The 16,118-nt window shown below is 46.6% G+C and overlaps 1 protein-coding gene across 2 annotated transcripts in view; it reads right to left on the bottom strand.

The window, feature by feature from the left end:
- Positions 1–16,118, bottom strand: part of ANKH (ANKH inorganic pyrophosphate transport regulator) — a 125,845-nt gene that overhangs the window by 22,091 nt on the left and 87,636 nt on the right. For both annotated transcript variants that reach the window (XM_081054005.1, XM_081054006.1), the window contains 5 exons: positions 15,118–15,201; positions 11,445–11,615; positions 9,513–9,647; positions 7,246–7,338; positions 3,853–3,948 (listed from right to left, as the gene is read on the bottom strand). In XM_081054005.1, coding sequence (XP_080910131.1) covers positions 3,853–3,948; positions 7,246–7,338; positions 9,513–9,647; positions 11,445–11,615; positions 15,118–15,201 — 579 coding nt within the window. The remainder of the gene's footprint in view (positions 1–3,852; positions 3,949–7,245; positions 7,339–9,512; positions 9,648–11,444; positions 11,616–15,117; positions 15,202–16,118) is intronic.

The raw sequence follows: 16,118 nt of genomic DNA, 5'->3' as shown, positions 1-16,118 counted from the left end.
GCCACTTGCTTCTGACCCCAGCACCCGCCACAGCCTGGCTCCTGTGGTCCTACCTGCTTTCGTTGGCTCTGACCACTGGCTGGCAGGGTGTTCTCCTCTGTGTGGCTGCCACTCCACAATGTAGCATGCCATTGGAAGCTGTGCTTCCCAATTGATGTAAACCGTGCATACTTCCAACTGTGTGCTCCTCTACCCCACACTGCAGCTTCTCCGTCTGCAGTCACCTTGCTAGACCCTGGTTTGCATTACGTCCCCTCCTTTGTTGCGATTGGGGGATTAATTTATATGTGACAATTCTACCATTTTGAAGCTAATCTTTGGATCGATGGCAAGTTTGGTAAATTTGGCAAGCTGATCCACAGGCTTTCCAAGATGGCCCTGTGTCAGGAACAGGGAGGTCCCTGGCCTCCTTTCCTCACCTTCACTCCCATCAGGTGGTCTAGGAAATCAACCAGCACTTGGCCTGGCATTTGTCAAGGCAGCTGGAAGGACTGAGGGCAAGACGCTAACAGGAAAACATTACTTTTCTACTCTACACTCCTCCTAAATCCACCTCCCCTTCCAACTGGGCAGAAGACATTTGCTACTTTGCTTAAAGCCCAGTGGATCGAAACCACTCCTGGATAAGAGTATGGGGCAAGGACAAACTTTTGGTGAAGGACAGGCAACCAACATTTAAAGTGAAACTCTAGACTGGGGAATAAATATGTGCATTGTAGCATGCTGCAACATTAGTCTCCTCTTAACTATCCAAAGTGACACAGCCATAATGTTCACAGGCAGAGGGTGAACCCGCAACGTCAGCGCCCGAAGAGTGAGCCTGTTCTGATGGAAAGACAAACGTTTGTTCTGGACAGTACATGTTGTTCTTTGAGTGTCTGCAGGATCCGTGGGGCCAGCTCTTCTCAGAGCCCCAGGGAAAAGAAAGAGCTGGCTTGCCCAAAGAAGGAGAACCCGAAAGTGTGCTAGTGCTAGGAGCTGCGCGGAAAGCTGTGGAACCTTTGGAAAGCCCATCCTTTGTCCGAACTATTATCTACTGGCATAAACACGAAGTGTGCTGCTCTGGGGTATTTCAGTGACCTCTGCTATATTAATTTCCTGACATTAAGAAGTTAGAACATTAAAAAAAATGCAAATAGACTTGAGAGTAAAGAGCCTCTTAAACGCTTTAAACATAGGATTAAACTGAGTCTGCGTAGGGAGATTGTTGCTCCCCAGGCTGGCTGCCACTGGTGCCTTTCTGATCTTTATCTCACAGTTAAGTATTAATTGATTCATGTGTTTATTAACCGTTTATGGTGCACCTTCTGTTTCAGGCAGGGTGTTAGGTCCTGGAGATAAAAGGACCTAACAGACCCTGCTTTGGGAATTTCCCAGCCTTCAAGCAGTAATAGATGTAAAGAATGAATATGGTTAAGTGCCATAAAAAGGTATGTGCACATTCAAGTCAAAGCTTAAACTTAATTTAGAAAAAAATAAAAAACCCTTTCATTATTTCTATGCATCTTTTAACCACAATTCTTTTAGCCAAGATGTTGGACCAATTAATTGAATCCTTATAAGGATAATATATGTGAGACAGACACTTCACAAGCTGCAGACTCAGGTACCATTGTTTTCAATGTTGACGAAACCACAGTTTCAGATATGGCGACAAGGGCTCCAGGCTGGAACCTCAGGCCAGACATCAGTTTCTGCTCCCTGGAAATGGAGAGCTTCAGAACAAGGGCCCTGGAGAATGAGCCTGCAGGGCTGGTTTCTAGCTGGTTCTATCACTGGGTGCTTAGGCAAGTCACTTACCCTCTCTGAGTCATTTCCTTTCCTAAAATATTATGGGTCTTGGTCTTGACTAGTTCACCTTCAGGTTCCTTTCCAATAAGGACTCTGAGTTTCTATTTCTGGGGTGGACACCTACCCTGAGATACTTCTCGTTACAGATGATAGGATTAGAATAATTAAATAAATCAAACCCCTCCATGGGAACCCCAAACACTTTTCTAGATCTCAGGTAGTGATCATTTCAAAGTAAACTAGTTGTACTTGTTTTAGAAGTACAGATTACTTCCTGTGAGCTGAAGGAGAGAAGGAATATCCTTAAATCCAATCTGGTCAAATTCTCCATTGATTGGACTCATCTGTAGCAGTGGGACGATGTTTAAATGGAGGGAAAGGAGACAGAGAAGGTCAGAATGAGGGTTGCAGAGCCAGTAACAGCCCAAAGCTTCTAGATTTCTGTGTGGATGAGGTCCAAGTCACAGAACCTGGCATCCAAGTCAACTCAGCTTTCGACTTTCAGTCATTTAACACGTTCTCCAAAAGCTGAGGTCTGTTCCTGGAATAAAACTCTTCTCTCTGTTTCCTAAAATATTCTTTTAAACAGTTTCAAGGTTGTTCACTGTTTTGCTAATATTTTAGGGAGTTATGGAAAAACTTGCACACCATAGAGAGAAATAATGCAAACAGGGGAGCAGGATTACCCGGGGTAACCTGTCCCGACTCCAGCAGGCACGCTACCAGAAATTCCTACTAGGTCACTGTTTCCATCCCCCTCTCCACACGGTTCATGAGGGATGGACGGATGGGAGGGGCTGGGTTGGGGTGCCGGATGGTTGAGGACACACGGGAATGACCGGGTGTCAGAGGTGTTATGTGATAGGCTATTTGTCTCGTGTTGCCCTTCTTACAGTCCATTCAGGATTTGGATCAATGGATCAAATATTAAGCTGTGCGCTTTGAAAAATACCTATTAAAAGTTTAACACATATGCAGAGATTGATTTTAAAGGACTACTGTCAGGACTTATCAAGCTAAATGGTTCTTGTGATAACAGTAAGAAGGACAACAGTTGCTGTGTCCCTGTCATCAGTGTAACTAACCCAACCCCTTTTACGGCCTTAGGTCCCAGCTATCAGTCACTAAGGATCAGAACCGCACACACCCAGGCATTTCTAAAACATACTTCTATAATAGAAACGGAGAATTTCTACAGGACTTCACAGGAAATGTGTAACCACAACAACAAAACAAGGAAAACTGAACTGAGTTCAAAAGATCTGGATTTCTTTTGATCCTCTTCTCATCTCCATCTTTAAGACCCAAAGGGCACAGTCTACAATGCAAGTTTGCTTATAGATGTTATGGGGTTTTTTCTGCTACTGGTGATAAGTGTTATAAACAACCTGAAATTATATACCATGTACTTTAAATGATAGAGCGTGTAAGTATTTCCTCCATGTTTTTTGAACATTATCGTCTACATTTCAATTATTCATGAGAGTTGATAAAGGAAGGACATGTGTTGTTTACTGAAGGTTGTACACAGGCACCAACAGTGCAGTGTGACCCACACCTGTTCACACCTGCTTCTGTGAAGATGGCACAGAGCCTGGGAGGCAGTAGGTGCCCATAAGTGCGTGAACAATGAATAAATAAGTAGGAGACATCAGCGTCACTGTAATTAGGAAAGGAACTTTCCCTGGGGAAATTGAAATATCACCAATTAAATTTGGAGACGGGACAGAGATGGTAATACAGTTCACTCTGGATGTTCAAAGATGGGCTGGAAATTATTCAGCAAGACAAGAGCAGCATTACAATTAATGGCAAACTCAGCCTTTCTTCAGCATTTATGAAGTCCCGAGAAATGCCAGAAGTTGTCTCTTTGTTCCTAGATGCAATATCCTCCTCGAATAAAAACTGTTCATACTTTGGGATCAAACTGTTCGGAAGAGGTTGTTCATTAACCTAGTACAGCATCGCATTACGCAAGACAAGCCATCTCCCCTTAATAGAAACATTCAACTTCTCCTTTTCCAAAAACAAAAACAGGGTGGGGTTGGTCTCTCTCCTTACCGTTAGCGACAAGGCCATGCACACGAACGTGAACTTCTTGATGTGGGCCGCTGTGACCGTGCTGCTGGTGCTCACCAGTTTATTGCTGGGGTTATTCTAGGGGGGAAGCAAAGGACACTGGTGACGGCTCTGGGGTATCCTAGGCTGACGACACACGCATCATTTCTGTTTTATTTGATGTGTCTAAAGCATAGATGTCAAGTGACAGTTTGTAAGACAGCTGTCACTGTGAGTCTCTCTCAGACAGCTGTCAGGTCTCTGGACGTGAACACTGAGAGGAAGGTCCAGACTGCACAGCAGGCAGTGTCTCTTGAATTTGCACGCTCCCAATGCCCACCTCGCCTAGTCCAGGACCTCAGCCCACGTTTCCCCTCCTGGCCACCGTGGGCATCTCCCTGAATGCCACGGCTCTGCTCTGTGACCCCTGGGCCTTCTCCTCTCCACCAAATGGACTATGAGCTGGACTGGGCATTCAAGGCCTTGCTTGCCGTGACCCAGACTCACATCCCCGCCACGACTGCTCGGCCTGTATCCCAAAGGGAAACTCTTGCTCTTCCCCTAACACATGTCTCGCTTCTACGTTTCTGTGCCTTTGTTCCTCCTTCTCTCATTGGACCTTCTGATCGTCAAAAACATCCCTTTTTTCAAGGCCCATCGTCTTACTGCCCATCTCATCCTTAAAGCCCCTTTGATCTCCAAATTGCCTCTGAGGCCCCCTTCCTGTAACGCCGACCACCTGGAGCTCTCCGAAGGCAGGTTTGACATCCTGGCCTCTTTTCAGGGGCCTGTGTCAAAGCCCCTCTGAGGTGTGGGCTCGCTGAGATAAAGGACTGTGCATCTCACCCATCACTTTAGCTCCTGCAACTTAGCACAATCTTTCTTGATTGGAGGTGCTCAAAAGCCTTTGTTAAATTGAATTTAAGCAAATAATGCAGATGGCTCAGAATGTCCTCTTCCACATCCGTGAATCTAAGGCTTGCTGAAGCCGTCCCAGTGCCACTGCTAAGCCTGCCCATCACCCAGTCAAAATGAATGCCTGGCCCTTAACTATGAAATCCAGCAGTGAAAAATAATCCCCGCCTCGTTATGGATCCAATTAGTCCCAGAGCTGACTAATGAAGATATGTCTTCAGCACCTGACTCTCGTGTCCAGCCTATGTAAGCAGAGATACTACAGGTTCCACTTGGAAAAGAACTTTTGATGTTTCCTTTACTTTGCAGTCTAAGGCAATCGCTCCAAGCCCTTCCCCCTGTAGATGTCACCAGCACAAATTCTGGGTGAGCTTACATTTTCTTATTTCCAGTCTCTAAAGCCTATCTGCTTTCCTGAATGACAGACTGTTGTCTTGGCAATGGGTGGGACACCTGTCCGTCTCCACTCACCCCAGGGATCTGTGAGAATGGTGCCCTGGTGGGCTGAGTGAGAAGGTGGCCTCACTGGCAAGAATTAGGCCTCAAATCACACACATCGCCCGTGGTGACCATAACGTGCATACTCCGTCAGGTGCACTTTTATTTTTAAAATAGCAAATACTTCTGCAAATATGGCTAGAATAAACTAGCACGTGTCAGGAGATTGGCATTTGTGTTTGGTGTTGTCTGCCCATTCTGCTTAGAAATACACCCCTTCGCAGATGATAACTGAACAGTAGAGAGAATTTGTACTAGTGGAAAACTCTACCAGTTCAATATTTAGCTAGAACCATCAGAAGCTATGCGAGGAATGTGAACTCTCTCATTCTGGAACCCACAAAGAGGCTAAGGATTTCAGCTGTCAGTGCAGCAGACTCTGGAAGTCCACACAGAGGTGTCTCAGATTTGGGTGAATAGACACATTCACATAAATGGCTGGGAGTAGCTCAGTGGAACCCTTGAGAGAATGGGTGAGGTTTCAAAAGGGTTCTGAGCAACTCTGTACCTCTCTGGCTAGAGGTACACTCGTTAACGGAATTTTCTCATCGTGCCTACCCTCTGTGATCATAAGCAAAACAATGTTTGTTCTTGGATGCTCCTAGCAAAACTGTATAGTGTTGTATCGTTAAGTTTTATGCTTTCAAGGTCGTCAAAAACAATTTCAGATGAGACTTTTAGGCCAAATGGTTCTAACACTTTCGTACCTGCTCTTCTCATCAAGTTTTATTATATAGTCTTGTTCTCTAAGAGCTAGAAATTTAGCAAGAAGACGGAGGTCCATTTTGGTTTTCTAGGACTTGCTTCTTTCCACGTGTTCCTTGAAATGAAAACAATGATGTCTCTCATTTGCCTGGATGAAACCCACTCAAACACGGACTGTCAGTTTTCTCCTGCAGGTGCCTCTGAAGTCCACTCTCAAAGGCCTGAAGCCGGAATCAGCAACCTGATGCTGTAAGCAAATGTCGGCTCCAGGTGGAGGGTCCCCATTAGACTGCGTGGTGGCAATCCCCAAAAGGGTTTTGAGGTGAGGTGCTCTTCATGGGTGATTACGGGTGTGGGTATAGAGGCAGCTGGTCTGTTGGAGTACAGGCTTCCTCCCCTCACCGCCCAGGACTCTTATTGGGAAAAGATAAGATGATATTAGCAATGTTTCTGAGCTAGTTCTATACGAAGTCAAGGCCAAACAGTTAAACATACAATTAAGAGTACCGTTGGCAGGCTGTGTGCTTCTTTCCTATTTTTCATTTTAAAACATTGCAGGCTATCTTTTTGGGTGGGGGAGAGGGGTCTGGTTTACTAGTCATTTGTTTTAGGATAGAAGTCTATAGGTTCCATTAATTAATCTTTAACAAAATGGACATTTACTGAATAATCGGCAGGACGGTCCCGACTCAGCCCAAGGCTACAGGTCCGGAGGGTATGAGTCTCCTCTGGCTGAGTCAGCAGCCGCGGGAGGACAGAGCTGCTGTTAACAGAGACTTTCAGCTGGAATAAATCTGCTGCGTCCAACCCAACGTGGACCCAGGCCTGCTGCACGGACAAGTGCAGCGTGCATGTACCCTGTACACCGAGAAACGTCCATAAACTTACTACCTCAAGCACACACTACCTGTCTGCAGCTTCACATCTGTGAAGTATTAGTTTAACTAAAAAACAAGCCAGACAAACAAAATCCAATGTATTAAATTTCTTTGAGAGTATATTTTCCCTTTTGACGACAAACAACTTCTCAGCAGGAATAACCTAAATGTGACTATCAGTTTGGAGAGACGTTACAGGCTCAGCATCAAGGTAACCTTCAATGGCCCGTTATTTTCTGAGGGCAATACTCCGCACTTACCTTTGACCTCCCCGACACCCTAACCCTACAAAGGGAGGTGAGAGTGGGAGCATCAGAGCGCTCCCAATCAGCGATCCCTGTCTATCAAACACTTGTTTTAAAGAGCGTCGTTTCAGACACCATCCCCCACAGGGGCTCACCTTGTCAAAAGCAGGGTAGACAGCACGGATTTCCGTCAACCAGCCATATGGCATGTGACCCACGGGGTACGTGGCTGTCAAGATTGCCACTGCCTGCAAGAGGAAGAGGCAGCAGTTAGCATCAGCATTTGCAGAGAGCAGCTGCAGCAGCTGCCGTTTGCCATGCGGCAGAGCAAGCTGTCTCAGGTGCGGCCACCACTGACAGATCACTCCACCCTGGGTGACAAGCATCGGTCAGCCACGGGATGTCCCAAGAGCAGGAGGGAGGGGCAGGTGCTCACCCCACTGAGGCCCTGGGAGTGGGATGAGTGGGCTCAGGGAGAGCGCCCGAGACCAGGAGGACGCGTCTTATGTTACATGAGCCCAATGGGAAACAGTCCAGGTCCAGATTGCTGGCTCCAGGAGCCAAGATTTCAACCCAGGTCCAGACTCTAGAATCTGCTCTTTCTGTAGAGCCAAACCGAACCTCCTAGCCTGGCCCAATTCTGGGGTCGCAAAATGTGACTTTGAGCCCTGTGTGCTCTCTGGCTAGTCTCTGCTCAGGACCCACCTCCAGGGCTCTATCCTGTCCTGTACGGTGGCTGAATGGACACGATCGTTGATGGCTTTATGTGCTCTCCTTCAGACTCAGCTCGCTTCTGATCCATTCAGCCAGGACAGCCCCATTTCGAAAGAAAACTAAATAACTATTTCTTACAGGAAGCCAAACATGTTCTTCCATGAAAACGAGTTTCTCTTCTTATGTGAATAAAAAGGAAGGAAATGAAAAAGGCTCTACATCTGCATTTTGGCAGAATTCAACTCTCTAGCCAGCTAGCAAAGGAGGAGTGCAGGTCTCATCTATTTTAATGAACATAACAGCCACGCCGGGAACATGAGGGAAGCCCCCAGCTGGGTGAAGAAACTGCTGTGGAGAGCATTGAGGTTGGAATAGGCAAGCCTGGAGTCAAGTCTCCACTTCATCACCTACCAGCTGCGTGAAGCATGAACGCTGTCAGGCTTCCCTTTCTGTTCCTCCAACGGAATATGAGATTAACAATACCATCAAAGATGGTTTGGGGGAAGTCAATGTAATGTGCGTAAATGCTGACATATAAGAAGACGATCAATATATGTCCCTCTGTACCCCATATGCTGTGTCTCTATGCCATTGAGGTCAACAGAGAAATGGCTCTAATATATAAGTTGTCTTGTTTTTTTTTTAAGGGGAAGATGGAATTCTAGCACGCAGGTATGGGGGTCACAATCTTGTTACTGGGCAACTTAAACCGCAGTATTTAAGTAAGAAAGCTGCTGTGGTCCAGAAGCCACCCAAGATGACATTCACGATTCAAAAAAACAAAACACAAAATCCAGAACAAATTGAGGCAAGAGAAAGCATTCTGCTTGTGATTTATGTGCTTCTCTTTCCAAGCCAACATGAGCTGCTTCCCAGGACATGGAAACTGGCAGGAGAGCCTAGGCTGGAGACAGCGCAGTCAAGGGCAGGGTGTAAACAGGAGGCCCTAATGAGCAGCCACCAGCCTTCCCGGAGGATCAGCAGTTCCAGAGACGAAATTAGTTCTCCAGAGGGCAGCGGAGGAGGAAACACATGATTTGTTCATACTACACTTGAAAGATGGAAAACATGATTCAACTCTTTCTTTGGAGTAGCTGCCAGTTAGTTACCAGGTAAATTTCCTGAGCTGGGAGTGAATAAATCATGGAGCTCCTCATTCGGAGGAGGGCAGATGGCCAGAGAGCACATACAACCATGATGGGTTGGATGGTACGCGCTGGAGGGCGGAGAAGTACAGGGGCGTGCAGGTGGGTCAGAGTGGACACTTCAGCCCTTCGCACACTGGGTGTTGTCACTTCTGCTGCTGCTACCTGGCCTATTCCATCGTCTTCTGAAATTACAGTGAAGAGGCCTCACGCCAATGCCATGGAACTGTGCAAAGGCCACTGTGCCCAAGTAAAAAATCTGGATTCTAACACTAGCCCAGCATCTTGCTAGTTTTGTATCTTTACCCGTGTGCCCTTGCCTTGGTTTCCTTATGTGGTCACTGAGAAGACAAATAAGATGTTTTCTTCCTTACTCATAAAGATATACAATTGCATGATTGTAAGTCACTGAATGAGATCCTCATGGCTTCCTAGTGTGAACGTGTCACATAATTTAATATAGAATTACTTAAACTCTCAAGATGAACTGGAAACAAAGCTGTCCTCCACCTCCCCTGCCCCCATTCTTCACAAGGTGATCACATCCCCAGAGACTGCCCTACCTCCGTAGCCGCAGAACTGCCACCAAGGTCCCGGGAAACAAAAAGGTTGACAATAGGCCTACTGATTCTCTGTGTAGCCAAGATGAGAGCCAGAGGCCACCAGAAGCTCAGCATTTTTCTTATTGTTGCATCTCCCTGTATCAAGAAATGGAGAATCAGGTTCACTAAGCTCTAGAAATAGAACAGGAAAAACAACTCAGAGTCAAAGCCTTTGCTTTTGATGTCAATCATGAGTCAATGCATTATACTTAAAAATAATATAAGGAAAAGCCTCTGTAGACAAGCCAAGTTGAATTAAAATAAAATGTACAGTTAAAATAAAATTAACTCAGGCAGTTGGCAAGCTACTGTGAAATCAAAACACACATTCAGCCTTGACAGATCCAAAACCACTCTTTTCCAAACAGGGCAACTCTAACCCCAGCAAAACCCAACTCCATGGCTTGAGAAACAGGTTGGAAATTAGTTTTTGTTTAAATCATCAAGGTGACTGGCTAGAAGCCATGTCAGTAAGAGGTAACTCTTAAAGTAAAAAATTATTAGAATTTATTTTGGAATCAGCTCACAAATGTGCCTAATTATTTGGGCACTATATAAATCTACTATAGAGGTGTTTTTTTTTTTCTTTTTTTCCCCTAAGGAGGTTCTTATTCTCAAAGCTGTAACAATGTTCTCAAGCATAATCAAAATAAAAGCACGGTAAAAAAAAATAAAAGCGATCTATTAAGAATTCTACTGCAAAGACATGTGCTGTTTTTAAAGCCCGGCTTTCACTATTTAACTTGGGTTTTGATTCTTCATGAGGGTAAAAGTTACATCATGGAACCATCCAGCCACTTTATTTCCCTTCGCTGGTGGCTGCACGTTAAAAGGTGGATCGTTACCATGAAGGCTGACTTGATGTGGTTGTTCTTGTGCCGGAAATAACTGGATCGGGTTTTATTGGATCGGGCTTTATCGGGTTTTTATTGGCCCGACCTTGGATCCAGGTTAGTGGGCGATACCATTATTGTTCGACATGACGGAAGTAATGTGGTCAGAGGTGGGATCAGCAGGTGGAGTGTGGGATTTATTCAGGGCTATAGATTCTCATGCATACCTGCCTTTACTCGTAGATGCAAACAAACCTAAGTGATATCTACTACCTAAGGGATGAAAAGATCAGCATACATATAAATCAGACACTGTTTGTACTTTGATGAAAAGGATTCTTGGGTCCTTTGTGTACGATTGAATCTTGCTTGTATCTTGTTCAACTTGTGAGGCCCAGGTTAAGCTCTGAGTGCAGCAAGGAGGCGTCTTAGCCCGTAACTACCTTCCTTCTTTCTGCTTTGGTGGCTCTTGTGTTCTCACTGAATCTATGTGCTGCCTTGGGTTCATGTCTGTTACTTCTGGGTTGGTCTTCCTTGTCAAATGGGAGGTAAAGCTGCTCGAGGGTAGAGGCCATATTTAAAGTTTTTCTCCGTCGCCCTATGGTCCCTCAATGCTCTGTTCATTCCACAGAAGGCACCTGAGTGAGCGATTGTGTTTGGCCAGTACAAAAAGTAGGAACAAACCCTGGATCCCTGCTGTAATTAAAAACAATCAAGTGTGAGTTCAAAGGTACTATGGGCCCTGAAATCTTTGTTGACTACAGAATGACTCACTTTTTAAGGAGGAAGAAGCGCCATAATAAATGTGTATCTACTCCTTGGCCCCAGATTGTGTCTGAATCTCCTCACATGGAGGTAAGGGGCTGGCCAGCAGCCACTAAGGTCACTTTCGTCTCCAGAGTTCATTAGTCTTCCACCTGTCTGTCCCTGGGGCCACTCCTAGCGCCTGGCATCTTAGAGCATGTGCGTATGACCCTGACTTTTCTCTTCCTCCAGGGGTGGGCTAACGCTTTCTGCCACGCGACTGCACAGAGGGCTTCGGCGCGTGCTAAGGACGTACCCCCAGCTCCGGCCCGCTCCTGTCGGGGATGATGTCGTGGATGTTCCTGTAGTAGCCCAGGCACAGGGTGGCACAGCGCACAAGGGCGCCCATGTACAGGGAAAGAATCGGGATGAGCAGGGGCTCTCTGCACTCCAGGTGACTGTGAAGCAAGATGGCGACAAAAACAACCTGGGAGGCGGGAGACAAGAACGAGTCAGAAGGGGAGGGAGACCACCAACAAGCACAGCCCCATCTCGCGCACCCACATTGGGCTGATCTCTGAGCAAAACCCTCGCCACTGACAAGACAGAGGACAGGAATTGAGCTACGGCTCAGTGCCGCTGTCACAGAATTCAGGGTCAGACATTTGGGAGTCACAGGGGAGCACGCGATGATTTTGCTATATTCGCCACTCAGCGTCTTTTAAGGCAATGGCACATCTGGTTTAGGAATATCTAGAAACGTTGGCTCCCCAGACCGTAAAAGATGCAGTCAAGCTTTTCTTTCTTGAGGCTGGATACTGAGGTGTCCATATAATCCACGTGTGAGGACCCAAGTTATCCTACACACACACACACACACACACACACACACACACACACCCCCAGTGGTGATCAATGACGGTATACAGAAAAACAGACATTAGCATTTATAAGACAGAATTCACTGAAAATGCAGCAAAAGCACCAAGATTATTATAAAACAAGCTAAATTAAAATAAAAAATGCTAACTTATAAAAGTGGAAGAGGTGAAAACATAGAGTCACGATGGATGGAAATAACGTCTCTAAAGCAGATGTAACAATGCATTTTACCTCCCATTCTGCAGAAACCCAACCCGCAACCCAGCCTCCATCCAGAGTCTTCCTGGGACCCACTCAGAAGACCACAGAGATGTTCTGAGTGCAAAAGCAGGGGAATGGGCGAGGGGACATTTTCCTCAGTGACATCAACCTTAATAGCCAAATATCCACGAAATGATAGGCATGTAAAATAGACCACCACTGAGTGACCCTGTCCAAATGACCATACCCTGATCACTGCATTATCAAGAAATCAGGGATGGCAGGAAGGTAAAAAAGCAGCTGGGGACTAAGCAGGATTCATTGGATAAGTTTGCTCTTGCCAGAGGGGACACAGAAAAGCAGGGTGACCCAGAAAAACTCTTCTAAACAAAGTGTCAGATACTAGAGGTGGTTTGCTTATAGTGCAGACTGACACGTGTGCCCGGGCTCTCATTCTCAAGCCCTGTAAATGCGACAGACCTACCACGGATGCCGGTGGGGGAGTGCAGGACAGAGGTGCTGCTTGGCTGCGTGGACCCACCGGGCTGCCTGCAGCACAGACAGCATGAGCGGACACAAGTTGGGGGCAGGGCTCACACCCCTACGCACGGATGATACAGCGATGGAGAGAGACGCCGCTGCTGCTCCCAGCGGAACAATAGCCGTGTTAAACGAAGGAGGCGGACACCAGCTCAGGGAAGCCTTGTGAAGGACCCACTGGGTTTGGAACAGAAGACTGAGAGTTTTGTGACGGGGGAAAGATGCCCCCTTCTTTCTCTAATGAATTAGAGGCCTCTCAGCTGTCCTAACAGGCAGACTCAGGCCAGTACATCTGCAGCAAGCTTGACATCTGACAATGCAAACCCACAGTGTAAACTGAGATGACCGTGTTTAGAGATTGAAAACGTGCTGCATGAAAAATGAACACGTGAAGACCAACCCCTCCTCTGCCAAGTCCAGGGAGCCTCCCGGGGCCGTCAGGACGCCATGCGAGAGCAAGGAGGAGGATCCGGACATAAAAGAGGAGGGAGGTGGGGCAAAAAAGGAGGCGGTGTGGAGATGACCAAAAAATAGCCTGAGGAGCACAGCTGGCCATATAATAGGACAGTGTGGCCTGTGGCGCTCCCAAGGCCCACATGAAGTGTCTTTGAAAGCTTGGTGCCATGTGGCTCAACACTTATTGTAGAGCTGACATCTTGAATTGTATCGTTTATCAATTTAAAATAACACTGGGTCTTTGCATTTCAACCCAGAATTACGATTTTTGAGTCTGACAAAGCCATCAAAAAAATGTCGGATTACTTTCTGAGGGAAACGTCCAGTCTCAGTGCTGAGGATTTTCCCAGTGAGAGCCTGTTCCTGCTGGCCCCACACCAGGTGCTGGGGGTGCCGTGATACATGACACAGTCCCAGACTCTGTAATCTTGGAGCTGACAGTGATGCCAGTGAAGTCTAATGACAAACTGTGACAAGGCCTGTGGAGGAAAGAGGACGGCAACTGTGAGAGCCCAGGCCGTGGAATGAGGGAGGGTGTCCCATGTGGAGTGAGTCTGAGCTGAGACCTACAACCTTGGCAGGAATGGCGGGGGTGGCCGGAGTTGGTGGTAGGTGGGGAGAACTGAGGCAGAGGGATCCTGGCAAATACCCCAAGTGGGAGGGGGCTCAGCCCCACCCAGGCCCTGAAAGGAGTATGGCTGGAGAGCAGAAAGCGAGGGGACAAGAGGAGAGCACCCTGCAGGCCACCGTCAGGATTTTGGCTTTTATCTCAGGAACACAGGGAAGCCAGAGTGGGGAAGGATGGAGGTGAGTTAGGAGGCATCTCAAGTAGTGTAGGTGGGAGGGGATTTCCTTAGACCAGGGCAAGCGCAGCCAAGATGGGAAGAAGGGGCGGATAAAAAACAAATCACTAGGAGTTAAGTCCAAAAGGCCATTGATGACGCGGGACACTCCTAGGGTGGTCCCCAGGTTTCTGAGCAGATGGCAACGCCATTAATTTGAGCAAAACCAAAATGCTTGATACAGAAGATAAGGATTCAAGCTTACGGTGCCTTTGAAGAACCTAAGTGGAAACATCACAGAGACATTTAGATACCGTGTCTAAAGCTCACAGGAGAAAGCTTGGCTACAGATATTTATTTGGGGATCATAAATCACGTTATAGATGGTATAAACCTTGGGTATGAAGTAAATCCTTCATGAATAGAAGTCAGTCCAACCTCCTCCTCTATGAAGAAATCATTCTCCCAAATCCATGATTGTAGGAATTCTGTCTAATTTACAGATTATAGGAATTAAATCTAATTTTCTGCTGAAATTTTTCATGTGGTAGCTTTGGTGGAAGAAGAAAGAAAAGAGAACGGAAAACCAGGGCTGGAGCCAGCCTTCAGGGAACTGGACGCCACCGACAGTGCAGTGAACTTAGTGCCTGACTTCCTGGTTCTTTTTAAGTGTGGGGAAACGACGTGTGAATGGCAGCCTTGCGTGGCAACAACATGAGAAACAACATTTAAGACTCATTCCTAAGAGCCCTCTCTAGAACCAACTGACAGGCCATGGACTGTTGGGGACACACAGAGGGCCAAGTGTCTACCCAGCCAAGTGCACAGTGACCCTATGACCACCCCAAAAGGTACTAGCTGTGACTTTATAGTCATTTCACATGCAACCTCTTTAAAAATAAAGGTCAAAACCTCTGATACTATATTTAATTTCTGAAAACCCTCATTCTAGCAAGAGTAGACAGACTTGTGTTACAAGAGTACAAACATTTCTTCACATCCACATTTGACGTGAGTCATGTAGGAACACACCACAGAGTGAGTGAAGGTCTGGGAGGCATTGGTGGGTTCTATCACGCACCGGAAAGGGGCTCCGAGCGCTCTGACCGACACACAGACCGCATTTACCTGAGCTATGACGTCCGAGATGGAGGCGCAGCCCACCAGGAAGCTGTACTTGTGCTTTAAGAGAATGCCAGCATGGGTCCATGCCTGCCGGAAGGAAAAGAATTTTGCATGAAATACACCTGCAGGACTGCATTATTTCTGGTCGTTGTGATTTACTGGGCCTTCCTGAAATATACGTTATACCCCCCAGAGCCTTTGTAGCAGGCACCGGTTTGATAAATCTTTGGTTGATAAAATGACTGTAATTTGGCCAGGTGGCTAGATCCACATTAGATTTTTCCGTGGCATCAGTGACTGCACAGTATTTGTTGCGTAGCAGTCAACACAGACTGGTGGCCCAGTTAGGTTCAGCCTGGAGGAAAACTGGGTGAAAACCAAGAGTGGAGGGAACTGGTCTTTCTCAGAGTAGTCGGGAGTCACAAAGCCAGCATTCTCTGTGGACGAAGCATGTTATAATGAGGGCCCTAATTTGGTTCTGAGTCACTCCCCTCATTATAGGTTCTCACTGACTGATTAGGGTTCCACTGTTTCCTTCTCTTCAAGTCTGGGCAGGATCTGATCTGACACTTGGCGCCTTTCAGGGAAATTAAGACGAAGGTCCTTTAAGAGGAGCAGACGATGAAAAGCGCAAGGGACGGCAGGTTTAGGGAAGGTGTGATGTTCACGATAGGATCTGTTTAAGGACCATCCTAACCTGTAAAGGCCAGTCTGAACTGACCCAGAAATAACATTTCGTCTGACACAAACAGGTCTGTGTCAAGACTACACAGCAGCTACGACATCTCCTTCCTTCCTCGGGCGTATAGGTCCCAAGGTGCCAAATGCAAAGAGAAATGCAAACTACAGATAACATTTGCAAATAGCAATTGCTGGGCTATCTTTGTTGACCAAAAGCCACCTGGATAAGCTTTGTGGTTTTCAAATATTTTCTCTCCAACCTATATAACAGGGCATACTGCAGGTGAATTGTGCGTGTGTGTGTGTGTGTGTGTGTGTGTATT

This window comes from Rhinolophus hipposideros, assembly GCF_964194185.1.
Source record: "Rhinolophus hipposideros genome assembly, chromosome: 7".
Lineage (NCBI taxonomy): Eukaryota > Metazoa > Chordata > Mammalia > Chiroptera > Rhinolophidae > Rhinolophus > Rhinolophus hipposideros.
The sequence above is the reverse complement of the archived record's forward strand: the minus strand, read 5'-3'. Positions and strand labels throughout refer to the sequence as shown.